A 23,833-nucleotide genomic window follows, 5' to 3' on the forward strand; every position below is an offset into this window, starting at 1 on the left:
CACAGTTTTTCCCAGCTGGAGTAAGTGTTTGGGTTTTGAGAGCATTTTTGCTATTTGAGTGAAATGTGGACAATTTCAGTAAGCAGCAGTGTCCAAATATTCAGAAATTCAAAAAAAATGTACAAAGAAATGTTATTTTCACAATATCTGGCTCAAGGAAGGGTATGATCACTCATATGATTTTTTGTATCTGATTTTTTTACTTCTGAATTTTTTGCTACTGAATTTTTTGCATTTGAATTATTTGCATCTGAATTTTTTGCTTCTGAAATTTTTGCATTTGAATTTTTTGCGTCTGAATTTCTTGCTTCTTAATTTTTGGCATCTGAATGTTTTGCACCTGAATTTTTTGCGTCTGAATATTTTGCCTCTGAATTTTTTGCATCTGAATTTTTTTTACATCTGAATTTTTTTGCATCCGAATTGTTTGCATCTGAATATCTTGCTTCTGAATTTCTTGCTTCTGATTTTTTTGCATCTGATTTTTTTTGCGTCTGAATATTTTGCCTCTGAATTTTTTGCATCTGAATTTTTTTTACATCTGAATTTTTTTGCATCCGAATTGTTTGCATCTGAATATCTTGCTTCTGAATTTTTTGCTTCTGAATTTCTTGCTTCTGATTTTTTTGCATCTGATTTTTTTTGCGTCTGAATATTTTGCCTCTGAATATTTTGCATCTCAATTTTTTTTTTATTCTAAATTTACAAACATAGTAAAACTGAGAGACAAAAAATTCCTATACTTAATTTCACCGCAAAAAAATTCAGTGCTACAAATTCAATAATTCAAAATCTGATGAGACAGATTTCCTTCCATATATGTTTTCTTGGAGCAGAGGAAGCTCCAGTCCAGTTGCTCAGTGCTGGGATTAGTGGGCGGGGCTTGATGTGAAATCCCCGCCCCCCACGCCTGTTGATTGACGCTAACCAATGGCTCCTCCTTGAAAGCCTTTTTTTTTCCTCCCCCTTCGTTTTCCAGTGTAGTGCGTTGATTTCATACCAAAGTCATACTTAACATTCCACTTATACTGTCAAACCTCTGAGAAATATTACGGAAAACAACAAGGCGCCAAAATATTACAAAGTTCCTAAAAGCTCCCAGTGGCTCCCAGTGAATAAAAGAAGGGGACTAGCTAAATAAAAGGTAAGTTGTTAGCTAATGTTCCCTCTTTCTGTTTAGACTCTTTTCTGGGCAGTTTTTTCATGCCGCTTGTCTCGGTGAAGTTTTCAGATCATTGTCATTTTTTACATTTTTCCGCGGAGCTCCCCGCGTTGGGAGGGAAGAAAACATTTGCAGTTTGATAGTCTATTGTGTTTGGCTTACCCAGTGTGCAGGGATATCTCTGACAGGCTCTGGACAATAATATTTCCACCGGTAGCCCGCTCATTGACAAACACTGTCACTAAAAAAAAAAATGAAAAGAAAAGAAAAGAACAAGTTTGGCTTTGACAGCAGAGGAGTGGGCCAATATGTTTGTTTTGTGTGTCGTACAGTTCATACCTGGATCCAACACTTTGAGCCTTGTTCCTCAGAGGAGTCCAGCAGTTATTATCTACAGGCAAACACACAGACACACAAACAGAAACCATTTGGAGGAATACATAACTTCAGCCTGCATCCACAAGGTAAGTCAAGTGATTTGTCAGCATAAGGAGGGAAGCAGCCTGCCTCTACCATCACTTTATCATGAATTCAATGCAAAAAGGGTCTGCTTATTTGAGCCAAAATAAGAAAAAGACTAAATTAAAAAGCTCTGTTTTTAGAAAGACTTCTTAGCTTGAACACATTTTGTCTCTAAGTTACATAGTTGCATTGATTGAGAATTTAACAATATTCAAACTTCCATTTTTAACCCTTTCATGCATAGTGTTCACTCCAGTGGAAAGTTATTCTACAGCTGTTCTCTTGTATATTCATGGATTTTGTTGTTTTAGTTCCATATCAACCAACACAGGGGACGCTTATGTACTATCCCATACACTGCAATTCATACCATTACTGTAACCTTCCTGTTCTTGATAAACCTGATCTGCAGTGACATATTTGAGTGTAAATCAGTTAGACTGTAATGAACAGTTTCTTTTAAAACAAAAAGGTTTTTTTTTTTTTCTTTTTATCGGAGTAATAGGTAGTATTATAGTATGCTAAAATGTGAGAAAACATCAGATTAGCAGCATTTTAAAAAAAAAAAAAAATTCATAGTTTTCACACAGAATGACAGTAAATACATGTTGCTTTGCTTCAAAAATTAAATGACTGGTGTCCAGCCTTGTGGACATTTTTGTAACTCCATGATAAATAGGTTCATAAAAACATTTCAATCACTCTTTTTTCATGCCTAAAGAGGAATAAAAACACTAAGGAAAAAAAAAATCTTGATTAAGGCTCTCATAATTCATTCATGAAAGGGCTAATTACAGTTTTAACATCTTTTAAATATTTTATTATGACACTAGTAAAAAAAAAGAAAAGTAATGTACTAAATTAGATATTAGTGATTGTACAGGCTACTTAGAATTCTAGGGTTTTAAGAAAAGTAGTTTTTTTTGCCACATGTAAAGTAATAATTTAAATACTTTTTTTTTTATTACAAAATTTAATTATATGTGCGTTTTTAATCAAAAAACCTCTTGTAGATGTTCGCCTCTCTCACCCAACTTGTATAGTTGTGGAAAACAACAGTTTTTTTTTTCCTTTTCTGAATAATCACTTAAATCTCAATATGTGTTGTAAACAGAATAATGCACAAAAGATTGTACAGGATTTGCACTAAAACATCATTCCATACTTTATCCTTCCCTGTATATATTTTTTTTGGTTGACATATACTGTCTTTGTTCATTTTTATATTTGTTTAACTTTTTTTTAATTCCTGCCATAAACTGGGTATGCTCTGATACTCTGTAAAGTCTCACTAAGTACATAATTCACAGGTGAGGATTTGAGATGCATGGATATTTACGCCGGCTAATTGTATAATTATATGAGTGCCTCTTTAGGCTACACCTGCTCTCTGTCTGAGTTGTTAGCTCAGCCTGGCTAAACACTTTCTTATTTTGACAGACAGACACAAGCTGATTATAAAATTTAAAAATGATACGTCAGTGCTTCCATACTAAATTTGTACAATTGTATAAGCTGCGGAGGTAAATCACAGTAAGTGCCAGTCAGCAGGTTTGACTAAACAATAGAATGCAGTCTGTCAGGTTAGTCACAGTAAGCAGAATAACCTGTTAACATTTATGTCCGACTATCGACTAACTTTTTTTAACGACAACAACAACATCAAATACAACAGTTTTTAGGGAGCATTTGTATGTGTATATTTAACTTTTTCCCCAGGTTTTGTAGGAGTGAGAGGGGAAATGTTTTGACTGCAGTTTAATCTAACAGATTTCACTGCTCCGTCTTTAATCCATATGGCTGTAGGTTACAATATGATCGGCTTCTGGTGAAGTCTTTGAAGCCAGGCAGTGTCTGTTCAAGCCACGGTCTGCTCATTTGATGCAACACTGATATAGAGGATGATCAGGCTCAGGTTTTCTCACGTAGTCACATCAGGTCATGGTTGAGAAACAGATTCTACTGGTTGAATCCATCTTAGGAAGAACGTTCTACTGGTTTCTCTATTAACATGTGGAAATGATGTTCTGAAATAAAACAACCATCCAATACAACCAAACAATGTGTCCTTGGTAAATGAGACACGCCAAGATGCCTAATAATAGATTTCAGTGCTGATGGGTAAATCTGGAAAGGATTAGGCATTCTGCTGTTCCCCTCGTTGTTTTTATGCAGCATGAATGCATCAAGCCTACCAATGTACAATGTGGTCTTTTTTCTTTCAGCATGCTTTATGATTTCTCAGCTGTTGTGGATTTACATTCTCTACTTGTGTGAGAGTCGAAGGCGAAGGGAAAGTTTTACAACTTCACCCATGTCATGGAGGTCAATTAGATTACTTGGAGTAATATCCCCTTAAAGTGGCCGTTTTCTCTCGTTCTCTCCCCCAGCTGTGTTCCTTTAGGCCGTTTATCAGAGGGAAGAGTTAATGAGCATGTGTTCTCTTCAAGGAGGTCAAAGACCTGTAATCCTCTGATGTTTTAGATTTTAACGCGTATGTTTAATCAGACAGTTTAGAGACACTGCAGATAGTTTGTGCTTGTGTGCTTATTTCTCCACTGAAGTGCATCTTTGCTTCACGCTGCAGATTGTTTACTTTGGATGCAGGACTGTTGACCGTTTGTCAGTGGCAGCTTCACCCATTTGTGTTAAACCCACAGAAGAACAACTAATGAGCTTTGGCCCATTTGTGCAGACTTTTTATTTTTTTAGCACCATCCCCAAAAGTGGTCATCCAAATGGTGGACACACTTACCCTTCTGTCAACCCAGATCTGAACAAATACCACTTATCTTTCTGCAGTGAACACAGAGAAGAGAGAAAATCCTGCATCTCTCAGCAGAAGAGCATTAATTACAATCTGGAATACAATATGAAGTGTGATGCTGACTAGCAGAGGCTGAGTTTAAGAATATGAGGGTATATTGTGCTAGTGTGCAAAATGTAGAGCTGCATATTGGCAAAAATCTGGTGATACAATATGCATCATGATACAGGGATTATGGTTATGATTGACTCGACTTTATGATTATGATTCATCATACAGTGATTTTTTTTTTTTTTTTACTGAATCTAATTTTAGGACGGCTATCACATTACTAAGAACACACCACTTTATGCATAAATGTGAGTTTTAGTTGACTTTTCATGCAGTTTCAACATTGAGATAAAAGTATTACAAAAAATATACACAATATCACAGAATATGATATTGTAATACTTAGTGTCAATATTTTCTGGGACCCTGGCAAAAAAGTCCAAGTCTTACATGTTTGTTTAATCTTCCGTACTTTTATAATAATAATAATAGCAGTTCCTTTTTGTTTCCTGAAACATAATTTATCAATATTGCTTTCGCATTAATGCACTGCACATGTTTACATATCCTCCAAACCATGAGGTTTTAACAGATAAGCTTTCTGGTCTCCTGTTCGGACCACTGAGGGGTGGAGCCAGGGAGTGGCCTAGAACAGTAATGTCTTTGTGTCAGTTGTCCCCAAGTTGCTAAACGTTTTAGTTGTTCTTTCTCTGACGACCAACTGTTGCAAATGATGTTCCACATAAATGTAGTCTACAGAGGAAGGGCTCCATGTGGCCTTGCTGGGGGAGAAGAAATGGTTGTTAGGGTTTGTGTGCCAGTGTTTGTGGCAACTCCTGCCTCCATTACAGATAACAGGAGGCTCACTCTCACACTGGGCCAGTCTGGTGTTTCATAGACCTGTGTGTGTGTGTGTGTGTGTGTGTGTGTGTGTGTGTGTGTGTGTGTGTGTGTGTGTGTGTGTGTGTGCGTGCGTGCGTGCGTGCGTGCGTGCGCGCGCGTGTGTGTGTGTGTGTGTGGCCTGTGTGTCACACTGAAGCTCTACTGACCCAAGGGCACTCATGTGAAACCCCTTTAATCCCTGTGCTCATGGTGTTTTGGGTTGGAGGGGGGGTGGTCTGCTACAGCACAGAGTTATTCGTTTTGGTTGCTCCTAAATATAAATCCACACAGGTGTCTGATTCATTTTGTGCATGATCAGGCCTTTGTGAGCATTTGCACGTTCCTCTAAAATGCAATCCTGCTGTAAGGTCTGTTTCTAGTTCTGTTTTTATGTCTAATCTCAGTTTTCCTGATGAAAATCCCCTCTATATGGCCCTGATCAAAGCCATGACTTCTTTTAATGCCCTGTTCCAATTTATATGGTTAGAGGACTTATTGGCCGGTGCATTCTGCTGCAAAGCTATGCATGTCTTAAAGGTTTCACAGATTATGGCTTCAAACCGCTCCCCTCACCACAAAATGACCAATTCAGGCTAGAATGGCTTCTCTGCTATGCTCCCTGGAAAATTTCCGATTAAAATGCTGATTCAGGCTGTAAAAAGAAGCACTCTGGCGCGCTCTCCTCGCTTTGTGTCAGTCTTTCCCTCTTCAGTTGGATTACTGCTTAATTCTCTCAAAGTGTCACAGTTGAAGGTAGACCAAGGCCAGCTGCGTCCACAGATAAAATAAAACACTGAATGAATGAATCAGACCTTATGTTCCTTATGCTCTGACTCGACGTGTGATATTCATTTATCCTCCTTAGTCTCAGAGTGACTCATTTGGGAAACCAGCAACCTCTTCTTACCTCACTGAGTTGGTTTCTTCCTAAAACGTGGCATTTATTTACGAGAAAACAACAAATAAGGAACAGTTGTGGTCAATTTTATGGTGTAAATGTGAATTATGTAAGTCAGACTTCATCAGCCTCAGTCCGGTTCTATTTGTGTGCAGGATCTAACTCTGAACTCCATTGTTTTTCTTGGGCATGCAGCTGGTATCAAACTACAAATGTTTGCCTTGACAAGGGGTGCTTGTGGTGGCCAGTGTGTGCATTTGTCCTGACTTTTCTTTCGGCCTCTCTCTTTCTGCCTCTTGCTGTGTGAGCTGCTGGCTGTCCAGCCCTCCTCTCACTCTCAGCTCTGATTGTTTCCTGAGCGCCGTGCCAGATAGGAAGTAGGAGGAAGTTATTGGAGGAGCTGGAGAGAATTTATTAGGGCCAAACACAGACACAGTAAGAGAAGAGGAGGGTGGTGACTTTGATTTTTGGAGATGGGTCTCTTGCTTTTAGGAGCATGAAGAGGGCAGGATGTTGACATTCAAAGCAGCCATCGATTTAGAGGTTAGAAATAGTAGAGTTCACACATTTGCTGTAACTGTGTCTTTATGTGTATCAGGGATAAGGCAGTGTGTCCAGATTTTGTCAGAGAGCAGCCTTTCCTGGCCTGGAACCTAAAATGTTTTCTTTATCTGTAATCTGACCTTAGAGAGCAGCTGCTCCTTCTGCCGCCAAGTCCTGTTGTTTCCCCTGTCAAGAGTGTGTTTGTGTGGCTGTTGGTGTGTGGAGGGGGTCTTGCTATGAGTCTGCTCACTCTACATCTGTGTGCGCCCTTCAACCTTAACTACGCTGTGGTTTTTTCATGTAGAGGAGTTTCACATGTGCACTGAGTTTGTGTCTAAAGCATGGTGAGGTGTATGTGTGGTACTCTCAGCCAAGCAGGGGGGGCTCTTGGCTGCCAGCAGGGGTCTGTTCTCTGCCAACAAGTGTCCAACTCCAGCAGCAACTTAACAAAGGCCGCATTTAAAAGACACGAACAAGTCTCGTAGGCACCGCTTTGCAGAACAGAACAGGCTCGGCGAATCTACGGTAAAAGAGACAGATTTGAAGGAAATCTGTTAACAATCTGCTTCAAGCCATGAGTCAGTAAAATTTAGTCACACTGAGGGGGGTTTGCAGATTTATGGAGAAGAGCGGGGTTGGTTTTCTCAAAACTTTCGTCCAAGTTAAAAATCTTGATTAGTTTATTTATATTTTACAATGAAAACAAAGTAAAGACATAATTAGAATACGTACATACATAGCATAGATACACATGTTTTTACCATGCGTATGTTTTGCCATGTGCATGTATATATAAACTATCAATATTGTACTTTATTAAAAAATAACTGTTATTAGATTTGTATTCAGTGTGTGAGTCACATACAGGATCTTAAAATAGAAAAAGGAACAAAGCTAGTTGAATTAGATGAGAGTCCTAAATTTTAAATGTTGGACAAAAAGTAAATGCTTTAGTTTACTACTGCAAAACACTTGCACACAGCTACAGCAAGGTTTAATGAGTCTTTTTTTTTTTTTTTTTGGACTGTGTTGCTCTTCTCTTGATGCACCAGGTGAATGAAAATATTTCCACCATATGAGCTGCACTGGGTGGTTCTTCGCAGTCCTCACCACTGTCTGAACTGAAAAAGAACAGATAACTGTTTCATGTGCTGCTTCTGGTACTTATAACATCATTTTACTTTTTTTTTTAATTCTAAAACCTTTTTATTTAATTTATTTAGGTGTAAATTTACAATGTCAAATAATTTTTCGAAAACAGTTCTTTGGAGCTCCCCAGGTGTCAGTCTGATCTTTTAGCATTAGTATCATGATGAGGTCATAATTTCACCTTTGAAACAGTGTAAGAGCTGATGAGCTGAGAGGGTTAACATATACAATATATATTTATATTGTTTTCCACAATATTGGCCTAACACCGGGGGCTCTGGTAATATTTGTGGAAAAGCATTACAGATTTTTTTGTGCATGTGTGTAAAATCCTTTAATTTAGAAACTACACAGTGCATTAAGTAAAATCAGAACACACCACAAAAGGTCAATAAAAACAGAAGTGACAGTGCATCAAGGCAGATAAAGATGAATCCTCTTCTAGATTGCCACTAATCAGCCGGACCTTTTGTGCATTGGCTCTGAAGATCTTGTGGCAGGACCCTTTTACTTATTGCATTTTTAATCAGTTCCATCAAAAAAGATTATGTTGGCTGACTTGACAGTAAGTGTTTTCGATTGTTGTTCTTCTGAGGAGTCACTTTCTTTTGTTGAGAAACCACTGTTTACATGAGGAATCACTTAAGAAAGAAGGATTTTAGAAACGATGTGAATGTCAAATTAGGAGCAATAGCAGCAGACATTGAGTTTTAAAGACTCACAGTTTGGGTGGATGTTCAGAGCACGCCAACAATGTTGCACAAGGTTACATTTGTTACATTTTTTTGTTTTGTTTCTCTTTTACAAAAAACTCATATTCACTTAAAATTACAAGAACTTGCAACTGTGGGTTTTTGGTTCTAATACAGCTGTCTTAGTCTGTTATTATCTATGATCGATAGCTTCTTGGTGTTTAACTTAAAGGACAATCTTCTCTCTCTAGCAGTGAACTGGAGATGATATGTTACCATCAGACCATAAAAACTGAGACATGACGGAGTGATTCTGCTCAAGGTCTTGTAGACTTTGAATTCCACTGTGTGAGTAGAACCCCATATGGTCGATCTGAGAACACCAAGATGATCTCATGTTTAGTGAAAGATCCAAATGGAGACTACAAATGATGCTCTTTGCCTTTTCCAATTGAATAGGTGCTATTGTGCCAAACTCTGAATGTCAAGCCGTCCATTTGTTATTACTGAAACACACAGGCTCTGCTTGTTTCTGTTCTGTAGGTGTTTGTAAGGGATTTCCTACAGTCTGTGGCACACTTTTAACAAAAATGTCTGAGATGGATTCCCTTTTCCTGATTTAGGCTACACCGACAGCTTTCATCCTTGTGACCCTGCAGACTGAGAGTGACTCAGTAGAATTACTGGAATTCATTGGGTCATTTCACAGCGCACAATCCTGTCTAGAAGGAAAAAAAAATGGGAAACGTGGTGCAGTGCCAATAAACTCTGGTTGGTTCATAGATGGAGCTGGAGCAAAGATAAGCCGATTGCTGAAAACAGACTGTAATGTGATCACTGCGTTCAGCACTGGGAAAATGGGAAAAGGGATTCTAGTGCATGAATGGTGCTGTTTGAATGAACGTGCGAGGCACATAGCTTTGCAGTGTTATTTACATTCCTGCTGCACATTGGAATTCTGTAGCATGTTGGTCCCATGGCCTGGCTCCCAGAAACAGGGAGGGGAGGTGTGTCCCTAATTTTTGTGTCAATGTGTGTGCAGCATGTCATTCAGTCAAGATGCTCAATAAACCCTCCCATCTGGTAAACGCCTAAAGCAGTCACACGCAGGGTTGTGCTACGGACTGTTCACATTTGAACTTATCACCATCATCATGGAGGCTATGTGATGACCTCCATGATGACTTGTGTTGCTTTGTTCGTCTGTCAGTAGGATTACACAAAATTGCATTGATTTTCATGGAACTTGGTGTAAGGGTAGGACGTAAGCCAAGAAGAACCCATTTAATTCTGGAACAGGCTATAACAAAGGGTGGAGACAGGATTGTGTGTTTTTTTGTTTTTTTGTTTTTTTTTTTGTATATTGCTTTTCTTTCAAACAACATATGATCGGACATTCAATCAAATTACATCCTTGTGGGACCTTGGCAGAGCTATGTGCTCTCGACAGTACGTTCTAGCATGGCTTCTTTAGTTGACATTCTGACAGCTAATGGCCTAATTGTGTAGTTTATAAAATGCCAGAATATACTGTGATCTCTTTCTGTTTAAGATTATGAACATATGTGTATACCATACACTGTTTAAACTGTTGTTTTGAAGCCAGTAGTTTGCAATTTGGCAGTCATCATATTGACTCTTTGGAGCCAGAAGTGACCATATTTGGACAAAAGGGGCAGAGCTACAGGAGAGCAAGGAGTCAGAGGTGAGCTAATGTTAAGCACTAGCTTAGACAGGTAACTGGTAACATCAAGCGTTGCAGTAGAAAGTATTTTTACAGTCTTGTTAGTGGATGTGTGAACCACAACAGTTGACCCGTGTCAGTAGGAAAAAAATGTGTTTTATTAAATAAATGGAAACTCAAAGTTCCAGCGCTGAAGGTGAGGTCATAGAGACAACTTCGAGATCTGCTCAACGGAGGAATAATTTACGGATGGACCACCAGATCACTTATGAAAAGGTCAAAGAAATGATGGGACTGGCTTCATTTTGGGGCTTAGGTCCTTGCTCATTGGTATAAAACTATAGGGGTGTGTGTGTGTGTGTATGTGTATGTGGGGTCCCAGCTGGTCAATGCCTCCATCTATAGAGTGTGAGATTTCACTGAATCGTTTGATGAAAGTAGTGTGAATCGTATACTGTGATGTTCAGTCACAAGATCACAACCTAACACCTTAACACCTATGACAGGTTTTCTGACAGCACTCTCCATCTACAGCATCAGAACACCAAATGAAGGAATATATTTGGGAAGAACAGTATTGTAGTATTTATAGAATCAGTAGCAGGTACACTTGCTTTATAACCACACTTAAACACTTACAGCCTACACAATGAACATGAGTATTCCCATAATAACCTACAACTGCACCAGAGAATAAAGAACTCAAATGATGGAGTACATTACTGCTATGAATAAATGTGGCAACACTCAGGGAGACTACCGTTTTATTAATTTTGAGATCTAAATCAAGCACATCCTGACTTGTATGTTACTCTTATTCTATGTGAGACTGATGAACAGTAAAAGTGTTTTTGAATATCAGCCAGGATGTCGCTGATTATACACAACCTACGCAATTACTTAAGCAGAATGCCTCCACTTTTCAATAATAATCTAATAATCCACTCACTGCCCTTACGCCATGCCCCTACTGTTCATTGTTCATACATGAACAATATTTTAGGACATCTCTGTGAATGTGCACTCCAAACACACAGAGCCTGTTTGAGGCAACCATGAATATGAAGCTAATATCTAGTATATCTGTGGTGTAAGATGCACTGGAGGCTGTTCCAGTGGAACATCGTGGCACAAAGTCTTATTATATTTTCTTTTAAGTTGGTTTTCCTCTACTTAATAAGTTAATACAGCAACAAAAAAATAAATTAATTAAAATGGTAACATTTTAGTAGTTTTGAATAGGGAAAACCTTATATTCTTGCTTTGGGATTGACACAAGGAATTTATTATGAGTTATGGGGTTAATACCTGTTCATTTATTTATTTATTTATGTGTGTTTTTTATTGTTAGGTATCCATATGCATGTATCAAAGAGTCCAATCTCTTCAGTTGACTTTCTGTTGTGTGTCCAGACTAACCTTGGGGACATTACTATGAGTTGCTGTGTTGTAATGTTGTGAATATGGTGATTAAACAGCTTTGACGCGCTCGCAGTAAATCTCATTCGAGAAATGGTTCCCCAAGGAATATCTGAACATTTTCACTGAAACCTCCTATGATTTCATCTGTCCTGTGTCGTTATCTAATTTTTATTCTGAAGTCATGATATTGTCCTGATTTAAGTCCTGTGACTCCACTAGAGGATGTATTGAAAAAATGGCTCCACTGACAATGGCGTCCGTTTAGTCAGAGCCCAGAGCGTCAACGGAGCCGGAGCTTGTTCACTGCTGATGTTGCATTCCAGCTGGACAATCCCACTGTTTTCCAAACCCCAAGTGGACGCTAATTGGACAACACTTCCCCCTCCCTCACCCCCCCAACCTCCGTACACACCCCTGTTCCCTCTGTGCTCTCCGCCAACCAACCCACCCACCACCCACTCCTCCCATACACGCATCTCCTGGTTCCTGTCCTTATTTGGTAGAGACGTTCTGAGCGCTGTGTGGAGGTGGGGGTGGGGTGGGAGTGGGGGGAGGGAGGGAGGGAGGGAGGGAGGGAGGGAGGGAGGGAGGGCGTTGGTTGAACACCAGGGGAGGCAGGAGGAGAAACAGTGAGCAGTCGCAGCCCTTCTTATAGGACATGTCGGGAATTCAGGCCCCTCTCTCAGTGAAGAGCCTCTCTTTTGCAGCACCTCACTTGAACAAACTCTTGTGAGCACTCAGGGCTTCACCGAGGTCGGTCTGATTGTGCGTGTTACACTGATCCACATTCACTGTTCTTCACAGCTTGCAGTGTGGAGGAGGTTCGCACTGTTTTCTCTGCTATAATTGGAGATCAACAATAGAGTGACCGCCCCTCCGTCCCTGAAACGTGCCACCGGGGCCTCGCTTTGCTGAAGTCGTTTCTCAACAGCACCTGTGCATTCAGTAGAAAAACACTTTGAGCTGCCTGTTAGACTTGTTCACAGCAGACCACATGAGCGGCATCTGCTCCACTTGGGACAGAGACCCAAATATGCATTTACAGATTAATAAATAATAGCTCATTGTGCATATATGTTTCACTTTTTCATTTTTACCAGCATGGACAATGAAACATGTAAACTGACTTATAACTTATTTTCTGTGTCATTTTTCTGTTTAAGATGAGTCAAATAACCTATGATTACATTTACTCTCGAGTTACTGTGGTTATATGTATTTAGCAGTGATTGGGAGTCATCGAGCGGCCTGATCTGTGAAGACATGGATCACTTGAACTGCCTGCCGATGAGTGTTCAGTTTCAGTGTTGAGTTTTTACACTGACCCTGTTGCAACAGGTCCACCATAACCAGCACCCCCTCAGCTAAAATTAGCAGCTTGACTTGTGGATGTTTATCAAACTCTCATTTGGGTTCAGTGACGTCCATAAATAACAAGTTAGATGTTGTGCGTGGTTAAATATCACTGCAGGAGTAGTAATGTTACAGTCGGCTCGACTTTGATGATTTGTAAATGTTTTAAATTACGAAAGGAAAAGCAATGTCAATTATCCACCTCTTCTTTTTGACCACTTTGTGGTTCTCAGATAATTTTGTGTAACTTCAGTGGCCGTAAAATGTGGTATGGTTACCCTTATGTTTATTAATACTGACACATAAACAGATTATGGGAGGTTTAAGGACTACTTTGAATGTCATCTTTGGTTGAATTTCGAGTGTTTTTTTTTTTTTTTTTTTTTTTTTTCCAGTTTTCACATAACCAAATATTTGTACAACATTATGCTTCATATTTGTCACATGTCTTTGTCACATGACTTTCCTGAGTCTGGTAAGAAGAAAACAGATATGTGCAAACCTTTTAAGCATTTTATTTAATGAGCTCGAAAAGTCGCTGTATTTTTATGAAAGAAATTCTCCCACAGGGACATACATTTTGTCACTTTCTGTATTTATCCCTTATTCTTGATGTTTGCCAGAATCCACAGAAATGTTAAAGTAGAAACAAGACACATCTTGGGAGAATAATGGTTACCTCACAGCCTGCCATTTCAGAAACAATACAATGCTGAAAAAGCATCTTGAAAAATACTTAAGATCTTTGCCTGCAGTCAGCCATAAGCCAACCACATTGGGACACAGTTCCCAGACCACAAGAATTCTTTGAGGGCAGTACTGATTAGTGAGGTCTTTAAACTTCATTTTATGGAATATCTTGAATTCATTTGGCCATTTCAGAGACATAAAATCTAGGAAATTATAGTAATAATTACGGTTAGCATTGTTTATTCATACAAATTTTATGACGGTAATAAAGAAAAGGTCATAGAAAGCCAGAGGAGTGACTTAAAGATCTGTAAAGAACAAATGTATTTAGATCTTTCGATGTGTTTTTCATGAGTTCTTTTAGCTTTGGGACATTTTCTTTTTTCAAAGCTGCTTTATTTAGCTTCTCTTAATTTCGGCAAAGAAAAAAACCCCTGCAGACTTTCTACTTGGACCCCAAGTGGAAAACAAACAGCTCAATTGTCTTAAAGGGGTCATATATTGTTAAACCCACTTTTATTAGTCTTTGGTACATTTATTTGTGTATTTGGACCCTAATAGTTCAAAAAGTTTGAATTTGAACCCTCCAGGTGCTGCGAAGCTATCTTTATATTCATTTTGGCAAAAATTGAGTGGATTTCTACAACTTGCTTTTATAGCGTCTTCATTTGTTACTTCTAATAACTAGTAATGTCACGACATTTGCACATATAAGGTCAGGACTTCCTACGAACATTTCTGAGTACGACATAATTGTTTGTCAGCAGCAGCGGTTGTAGTCCATACTGAAAATATGTCCAGACTTCAAGCTAATTACCTAAAATGTTCAGTTGTTGGTTGAATGGGACAGAGCAGCACAGTCAACAACCTAGAGGGGGTGTGGCATGAAGTGGCTCATTTGCATTTAAAGAGCCAGCACTCATAAATGACCTTTCTCGAGTCATTACTCAGAAATAAGGCTGAAGATGGGCCTGGGGAGTTTAATTAATGAGGATTCACACCCAAGCATAGTATTTACAGTTTATGTAGACCACAGGGAAATGTTTTAAAATGCATAATTCCATTTAAAAAAAGGTAAATATCACTCTTTTAATGGGCCTGGTCCATCAAAAACTAGTTAGTTGTTAATTATGCCGTAAATCGTATAGTCTTTCAGTACTTTTCTAATATAGTAAACATTATTTGCTATTAATGTTTGTGAAATATGTTGTTTAATGAGTGTTGGAGTAAAAAAAAAACAAAAAAAAACATCTCATACAATGTACTGCATGTTTTCCCACAGATCCCGTACAGGTCTTTTGATATTGGGGCTCGGGGTCGGGCCCAGGAGGAGCCGCCATCATTGCGTCCAACGAGTGGAGTGCCAACGGTAGCCCTGAAGATGGGCTGGACGGGGACAACGAGGACAAGACCATGGACGGGGACGCTGAGGGCGTATGGAGCCCCGACATCGAGCAGAGCTTCCAGGAGGCCCTCGCCATCTACCCCCCCTGTGGCAGGAGGAAAATCATCCTGTCAGATGAGGGAAAGATGTATGGTGAGTACAGTCGCAAGCAGAAACAAAAGAATGACAATTATATGGAAATCGGCTCCATAGAAAATGCACAAAAATGAGAACATTCATTCCACAGAGATTTGTGGCTGAAGGAATAAAACATTGTCTATAATGACCTAAAAAGGAAAAAAAAAAACTTTCTTTTGCACTTATACCCCAACTTTGACACAGAAGTGAATGTTTTCTTTCCACACAAACTTCTCTTTAACAAGTCTGTACCTGTTGTGCTGCGACCCAGGGGCAGGTTCTTCCAGTCTCGCCAGCGCTGTCAGAGCAGGTTATTGCTGTCCTGAGAGCATCTCGCCTCCTCTCCTTGTGATTTACACCTGTCTTTTTTTTTTTTTTCTTTCTTCAGAGTGTTTTTCTTTACAGTCTGTTCTTTATGCCCACTGTTTTATGACCTCTCCTCTCCCACACTACACTTTGAGTTGCAAAACCTGCTCTTTGTTTTTTTGTACAGAATGTCGCAGGGCTGTTCTTCCCACACCGGTATTGCTGGGAGAGTTTTGTCTTGTAGTTAACCGGTTTCTGGAGAAGTGTTGCGTTTGATGCTGGATGGCTCCGTTAAACTAGCAATAATTAGCACAGCGTGAATCGAGACGAAAACATCACACTGGCATGCTGTTGTGTTGAAGATCCGAACCATCCATATGGTTTCTGAGTAGTTATGCTCTTTCCTGCAGCGTGTTCATTAAATTGCAGGTGTTTAGCCCTTAATGTCTTGACAAACTCCAGATGGATACGTTGGCAACAGCTTTGATAGAATCATCAACATCAAATGAAGGAAATTGATCACACTTGTCTTTTTATGATTCCAATCCTTTACTTTTCTCATTACTATTGTCAAGACAGCGGCAAGTTTCACTAATTAGCATCAGTGTTCAAAGGTGGAAATTTTGCTTATGAATGTTAAAAGTTGATTGACAGAAACCGAGGTCTTGTGTTTTCTGTTTTACTTGGCGCTGTCCTCAAAAAACCCCTTCTTGGTTTCGTAAAATTATGTTATTTTCACCATCGTAATTCAATTCCCTCAAGCCATGCTTTGTAAGACTTTCCGGCCTTTAATTATTGTCCATCATGTCTCAAAAACATAAAATGTATTCCAGCTTCAGTGTAACCATAAAAACCATCAATCATTGTCTCCTGCAGGCCGTTCAGCAGGATTAGGATTTTAAAAAGTACTGCTTTTGGGTTATTTTTCCACACTTGACGTCAGATTAGATTCTTTTGGCATGATTCACGCTAGACGGAATCTCATCCTCTGGATTGTCAAGCAGATTTGGATATTCATGGACAAGCACATACCTGAGAAAGCTCAGCCACTGTTGCAGCTTCTGTTATTACGCTGAAGGAGCAGAGGAACACATGTAAACAAGACTGATAATATGTGGAATATGTTTCCAGTTAGCATTTCAACAGTGGTGAAATCAAATAATGCCATCTGATTTTAATGAAACCTAGTCAGTGTGTCATTTAACGCTGCCATTATACACCATTGTTCACCTATGTAGAAGAATATTTTTGCATTTAGTTAGATTTTTCTGCACAGATCTTGCAGACAAACCACCATAAATGTGTTGAATTTACCTAAATAAGTCTTCAGTCCCGTGCAAGGTGGCGTTGGGTCCCAGGCTCCACATATTTGTTATGAGAATGTCAACAAAGAGACGGGCTGTGCACAAACCTGTCCCCTTAGCAACAAACCGTCGGGACCCCTTTTAGAGGCCTTTTTTCTAGAGCACTAAACACCCTCTCCATTTACAATAAGTCATCTGAGGCGCTGCTGGCACAGCCAAGGCATGCCCCCAGAAGAAGCCTTCTCACAAGGTGATTACCTCAGACATCTAAAAACTGCCCTGACGTGAGGTTAGGGGAATGTTAACGATTGCACTGTATGTAATACTGTCTACCTTGCATTCTCAGACTCTCAGCTGCCTTGAAAAGCAGGGAAACCATCCCTCCCATTGGGAATTCCACATTTTCAGCCAGGCACTTTTTTTTTTATTTCATTTGGTGGAAACCTTTGCAAATTTCCATTACCTTAGCAAAGTCAATGCTACATACATTGGTTTTTCTGTAAAACTGTCTAGACTTCCCAGTAGCTTTGCCAGTGATGAATGTAGCACAGGGGTGACAAAGAGTTCAAAGGAGTATAACACTCCATTTAATAAGTTGCACATGTTAATAATAACTCCAGTTGTTTTAGAGCATCAACTCTCCTACGCTCCAGTCTGTGTCTTTTTTTTCAATGCAAAACCTTTAGCTTTGTCCAGATATTTCACTATTACTGAAACTTTTAATGAAATACATCATTTATTGTCATGCTGTTTCTTTTTAAAAGTGTAAAATCAACCACAACCACAGTATTGACCACATCTCTCATCCCACATGCTAAAATAGTCGACTTTTTGCATGTTTTTCACCAGTTGTTGTGCTCATAATTTGTCACAGATCAAGACAACCCACACTGTCGCAGTTAAAATTCAGTGGGAGCCATTTTATCTGTGGTGCCTTTTCAAGATGAACAAACAAAAGGCCAAACAGCTAACAATCACAGTTCACGAGAATAAAATACCAGGACAAAGTAGTTGGCAAGTTTTACCCCATACTGTCGGTACAGAGGAAGTATGTTTAAAAGATATGTGTGTGTCAAAAATGTGGACTATCTTGTTTTGCTTTGGGGCTGTGCTGACATGTTGTTCACCTTCGTTTTCTGGCCTCGACAGGTGTGTCATACCCCACAGCACACACACATACACACCTCTCTTTCTCAGCCCTGCAGCTGTCACTACTTGCAATGCAAAAAAGAGAAAAATGTTAGTGCTAGGGGGAGGCTTATGTCTGTTCTGACCTTTGGAAGCCACATTAAGTATTAGCTGCAGGTTCACTGCTTAGACAAAATGGGAGATGTGTGTAAAGGTATTAAGAGTGGGGGCCGAGTGGCTCGTAATGATGACTGAGCAGGCCTGGTGCTTCCCTGTCATCTCCCTCTCTGAGATGTCAGGAATGTTTTCAGTCATGGCTGAGCAGTATGTTAGCAATTTAGGATTACCTCAATGTTATGAGAAGGGAGGAGGGGAGAGAATATGGGTGGAGAAAGGGTTCAGGAGAGAGACAGAGCGGGAGAGACGGAGAGGGAGGGAGGGGAAGGTACGGGGAGTAAAGCAAGATTACCTTTTTGCTCACTATCTTAGCATGGAAGTGGAAAATTCCAGCGGTTGTGTAGTAAAAGAAAAAGACAGGCGTGTCCTGTCAGAGAAGAGGTTGAGAATGGCAGCCTGCGGCGGTCTGAGTGGGTGTTGAGCAATCAACAAGTGAATCAAAAGCAGCTTGAAAAGGGGGTGAAGAGATGGAAAGACAGCAAACATGGGGAAACTAGAGGCAGTGAATGGTGTTGGATGAGTGTGCATCTGTGGGTCTGCACCTGTCATCTCCTGCTGTGTGGACCAAACTTTTTACCGTCTCTGACCCCCCACTCTGTCAAATCTGAGCACACCCAGGCTTCCACGCTTCAGCCATTTATGACACTGAGATCCCGTCCTTGATGTTTTATGTGTTGAGGGTTGAGAAACAAATGCGTCTAAAAATGATCACCTACTAAAGCCACTCCTACTGGATCACAACTCTCAAAATAATGTGCAGAGACACTTCTTTTCTATAAAATTTCAAAGTGCACAATATGCTGCTTATTTTTATGTATTTTTTTTATGTTAAACTATTTAAACTTAATGTCTTTCAGTTTTTTCTGTCTGTCAGGTTATCAGTTATCGTTGAATCACTTTGACCCGCCCCAATCTGCATGAAATGTGCAAATCAATAGAGTTAGACTGAATGTTTGATTGATAGAAGCAGATGTTATTTTTTTCCTGATTCAGAACTTGTTGATTAAATGTAGTTTTTCAGGGTTCAGTGGTTTTCCGAGTGTGCCACATCACAAAGTCTTCAAAATTTTAGATTAAAGATTAGGGGATTTATGATTGATATAGTCCACTTCTGTTTTACACACAAATTTAGCTTTTTTCACAAAAGTACAATATTCGTCTTCTTCCTCTGCTTATCTATTTCTCCCTCTCTGTGTATCTGTTTAATTGTTAAAGTAACTTCTGGTTTAGTTAACTGGAGTGCTTGAAATTGAACACCGGTTGTATTTTCTGGCCTGCATTATGATATGTTTTTCCATCTTAAAGCTGTGTAACATTAAACAAAAGCAGTGATTTAAACTATCCAACCAGATGTTCGTCATCATCTTAGCAGCTACAACCACAGAACTGCACTATCCAGCAGATGAACAAAACACATTTGTTTTTCAATACCAAGCAATTCTCATGCTCACACAAGAATGTATATGATCTGCCTTCAGAGTTTGAGTTTCAGTTTTGCAGAGCACTGAGTCTGCCTCACCATTTTCACAACGGTTAAAAACTGCAGCACCTACATGAATGTCTAAACCTCAGCTATGAGATATCTGTGAAATTGATAGCAGAATTCTGTGGCTGCGACGCCATAATGTTTTTTCTCTCTGCCCCTCTGCTGAAGAGATTAAGAGTGACAGTTGTGTTGGGGTCGGGTTGGCATTGTTCTTTCTCTGCCATCCTCTGCTGGATGGTCGGCAGCAGGTGCTGCTGTCCGTTGAGTACAGGGTCACACTGTGGTGTTGTTTTGGGATAAGGGGCTGCTTTGCTGCCAGGTGGCAGTTGTTGGCAAAGACAGTTATGGCTTTGTGTTTCCTCTAAGAGTTACAGCATCAGCTGCCCTTTTTGCCCCTCCAACCAACCACCCCCTACCCCAGCCTAATGGCCCTCACCCCAGCTCTAACCCCTGCTTCTCCCAGAGCTGGAAGTGCATATGAGCATGTGTGCCTGTTCACCCCAGCTCTGGCTATGTTCACAGGCCCAGGCCAATCGGACTGGCTAGCACAGATGTGACAGGCTTAGAGGAATGCTAGGAATGCGGAGGCGCTGGAGCAGGCGTGTCCATCCTTGGCCCGGGGCAGAAGGGGAGGGGTTACCTCAGTATCGGCAGACAGTTCTGCTCTGCTGGCCAACTGCCGGGCTGACTAGTTGGAGAGTATGGTACTGCAAGCCTGCCTGAGATTTGAGATGGCCTGCAGTACTTTTATGGTAATTGCACTAACCAGGGCCTTCTGCAGGCCAAGTGCAAAAGAGTTGTGAAAAAACAGGACTTGTGAGTTTCTCCTGTCATTATGTGTGTCTGGATACTGTGAAAGCTGTTAAACCATAGACTTCCTAGACACATAGTCTATTGTGTGTGTGTGTGTGTGTATGTCTGTCTGTCTGTGTGTGTGTGTGTGTGTGTGTGTGTGTGTGTGTGTGTGTGTGTGTGTGCGCATGCTTTAAGGCACATCTTGACCACTTTTTGTTGGTGTAAATTTCTGTCAGCAAGTTTTGAAGAGTTTAGGTCATTATTCATAATGATACAGTGGTTCAACCTCTGCCTTCGGTCCAATTTTCAGCCACAGGAACCCATTAAACATGACTTGGCGCAGAAAAGATTTGACAAAGATGGACTGATTTATCCGTGAGACAACATAATACTGCATTTTTCACTTCTCATACACCAAAGATAATTTTTCACTTGATCCAAGCTGCACTTTGCTGGAGAGGCAGTACTTGTAAAAGAGCTTAGAATAGAAGCCTGGTCCCTGCACAACCTGTTTGTGCAGAATGTCGAGAGTAGATGTTATGTCATGAAAAACATGGTTCTGTTTTCTAAGCACTCTCTGTAATTAGGCAACATGGTCATGTGAGCAGACAATAAGGAGGTGTGAAACGAGCTAATGGAAACTTGAAGGAAAAGCAACAAAATCAACCTTTTAATGACACACTTATTTCGAATTAGAATAGATATTTAAAAATACAGGTCTATGACAGGAAACGCAGGTGTTATTGTGGCTCATGAACTGTGACAAATGTGTATTTGCCCTGGATCAGAAGAGGTCTGGGACAAGGTTTTTTCTTGGTATAACTATAGTGCCACCTTCTGTCCTTTTCAGGGTATAATCGTTAATCTACAAACAGGGATTCTTAGACGTATATTATTTTACTGTTGCTTTTAACTGACCTTGTTCCCTTTTTTTTTTTTTTTTCCACAGGTCGCAATGAATTGATTGCAAGGTACATCAAGCTGAGGACAGGAAAAACTCGCACAAGGAAACAGGTATATAAAAAGATTATTTCCTTAAAAATATAACCGGTTGGTGCTTGGATTAGAATAACCTCAGAAAACATGCATGACCTTTCATTACAGTAAGAAATTTGGACTAAATTACATATGTGTAGGCCAAAATGAATGGGGAGCATTTTTTATTGCACAGATTTTTAATTGTCGATAAATCCCATGACATCACCAAAAACAATCATCTGACAGCATGTGTCTTTTACCCTGCTGCTAGCATCGGTTTTACTAAACAAGGTGTTTGCTAAATACAAAGGTCAATTTAACCTCCTAAGACCCAGCTATGGGTTTTCTGTCCACATTTGTGGACAAGATTTTCACAGCTTTATACCAAAAAAACCCAAACAAAAAAACTGTCCACCGCAAAAGACATTCCATAATTTTTTTTTTAAAACGCATCTGAAAAAACTGTTGCATCATGATGTTTCTAATATAGGCAATTATTTAATTAAAAAAGCCAGAACTTGTACTTTCCTGGGTCTCAGGAGGTTAAATATGTTAAAGTGGAAATGTTATTTCAAGAGAAATAAATTGTACATGGAACAATATTCAGCAGGACTAATGTTTATAGTAATGAAGAGGCCTGTCATTCACTCCAGTGATGTGAATTCCTGATATGTTTTAATAGTTTATAGACAACCACAAAACTCTGTGGCACAGAGGAATTAACTACACATGAAACATAGACCACACTTTCAGTAGGATTAAACTGTGGTTGGCACTACTTTATTTCATGGAATTTGTTGTCAGCGAAAATATGAAATATGGCCTTTATAATCATCTTTTATTGTTTGCATGTGCGATTCAAAATGTGTGTGTACGTGTTCTATAAACACTTGCATGCGTGTGTGCATGCATCTAAATGCATGATGTTTTTATCAAAAATTGTTTCACACCCTTTTAGGTGTCTAGTCACATACAGGTGTTAGCACGGAAGAAAGTTCGTGAATACCAGGCGGGTATAAAGGTAGGTGCCGGCAACACTGACAGGGCGTCTCTTTCCTCTTTTGGTTACGGCTTCTCTTTCTTCCCATCTTTTTCTTCTCTTTCTTCCCTTGTCCTTTCTCTTCCTGTCTCCTTTTCTTCTTTCTTCCTCTTGGCTATTCTTCTGTGCAGGTTTCTAGCCACTTGCAGGTTCTCGCCCGGAGAAAATCTCGCGAGATCCAGTCAAAGCTAAAGGTATGCGCTTCACTGCGGGCTCGGCGGGGCTGGTAAAGGCTTGGCTTTGCACTAACCAGTTAATTTGTGCATAATATCAGTCCTTGCTTTGATGCAAGGCTGGTTCCTGCAGCAAAATGAATGCGAGCTTGGCCAGCAAACTTTCATGATTTAATGATGATCCTGATGAAATGTAGCATTCTTATGGAGTTAATTCCCTAAAAACAATGTAATCCTGCATGCAGTGCACACACTTACATACGTTTACATGCTGTAGGTCTTGGCTGCATTAACTATATTGGAACCTGTCTCATCCAGTAGCAACATGTAATAGCTGATTGTAAAGCCTCTGCTTTATAGAAAAGCTACAGAGCATTGATGAGTTCAGCGATAGGTTTTTTAGCTGCATGATGCTCCAGCTCCATCTGTCCTTTGTCTCAGCCAAACTCTACTTCTCTTAGACTTCTTCCTTCCCCCAAATTCTACTTTCTCACCTTAAGTTTCTTAATGTGTCTTTTTTAATGCCTTTTGTACAATGGAACTCTTGTAAACAGATTAATCTTTCACCGTTGTCCTCTTGTGATGTCTTCTTTTTGTTCTGTCATGTAGTCCTTTTAAACCCTCTGGTCTTACCATGCTTTTTTGTTGTTTTTGCATAGTTACATACAGTATATTCTGCATTCTTCAAGATAGTCAATTAACCCTGTAATGCAGACTAATCTGAAGGTGAACACCAGCATCCATGGCTGTTATGTTTTGTTTTATACCATATGAATCATTCATCTTTATGCAGTATTGAGTATTCTGTCATGTGGGAAATCAGTTTGTTAGATTAGTTTCTGAGCGTTTCCAAGGATATAATAAGTGGAGTAGATGGTATAGCAGAAGTAAAGGCAGCCATGTATTTGTGAGGCTGCTTCTCTAATAACCTGCTCTTTTCACATTTAAGCATCAAAAATTCATTTTCAAAATCTTAAAACCACAACTTCCAGTTACTATGTAGTAGAAAGAAAAGCATCTAACTTCAACACTTTAGGCCACAGTTATTAAATCTAACAAGGCTATTTGTCATTGGATTCATGTTTTAGTCGTGTTTATTTTCATTTTAAAATACAACAAAATCACAAAATGACTTCCGTTAAGATTATCAAAATGTGTCATGTTGTAATT

General features: G+C 39.6%; 1 protein-coding gene across 5 annotated transcripts in view; it reads left to right on the plus strand.

The window, feature by feature from the left end:
• Positions 1 to 986: 986 nt before the first annotated feature.
• Positions 987 to 23,833, plus strand: part of tead3b (TEA domain family member 3 b) — a 31,832-nt gene continuing 8,985 nt past the window's right edge. For 2 of the 5 annotated variants that reach the window (XM_030133673.1, XM_030133676.1), the window contains exons 1-5: positions 987 to 1,144; positions 1,495 to 1,626; positions 15,038 to 15,292; positions 21,423 to 21,487; positions 22,410 to 22,472. In XM_030133673.1, coding sequence (XP_029989533.1) covers positions 15,169 to 15,292; positions 21,423 to 21,487; positions 22,410 to 22,472 — 252 coding nt within the window. In that variant the 5' untranslated portion in view covers positions 987 to 1,144; positions 1,495 to 1,626; positions 15,038 to 15,168. Of the gene's footprint in view, positions 1,145 to 1,494; positions 1,627 to 15,037; positions 15,293 to 21,422; positions 21,488 to 22,409; positions 22,473 to 22,621; positions 22,685 to 23,833 lie in introns of those variants that run through there. The other 3 variants (XM_030133672.1, XM_030133674.1, XM_030133677.1) reach the window with 3 other exon arrangements.

This window comes from Sphaeramia orbicularis, chromosome 5, assembly GCF_902148855.1.
Source record: "Sphaeramia orbicularis chromosome 5, fSphaOr1.1, whole genome shotgun sequence".
Classification (NCBI taxonomy): Eukaryota; Metazoa; Chordata; class Actinopteri; order Kurtiformes; family Apogonidae; genus Sphaeramia; species Sphaeramia orbicularis.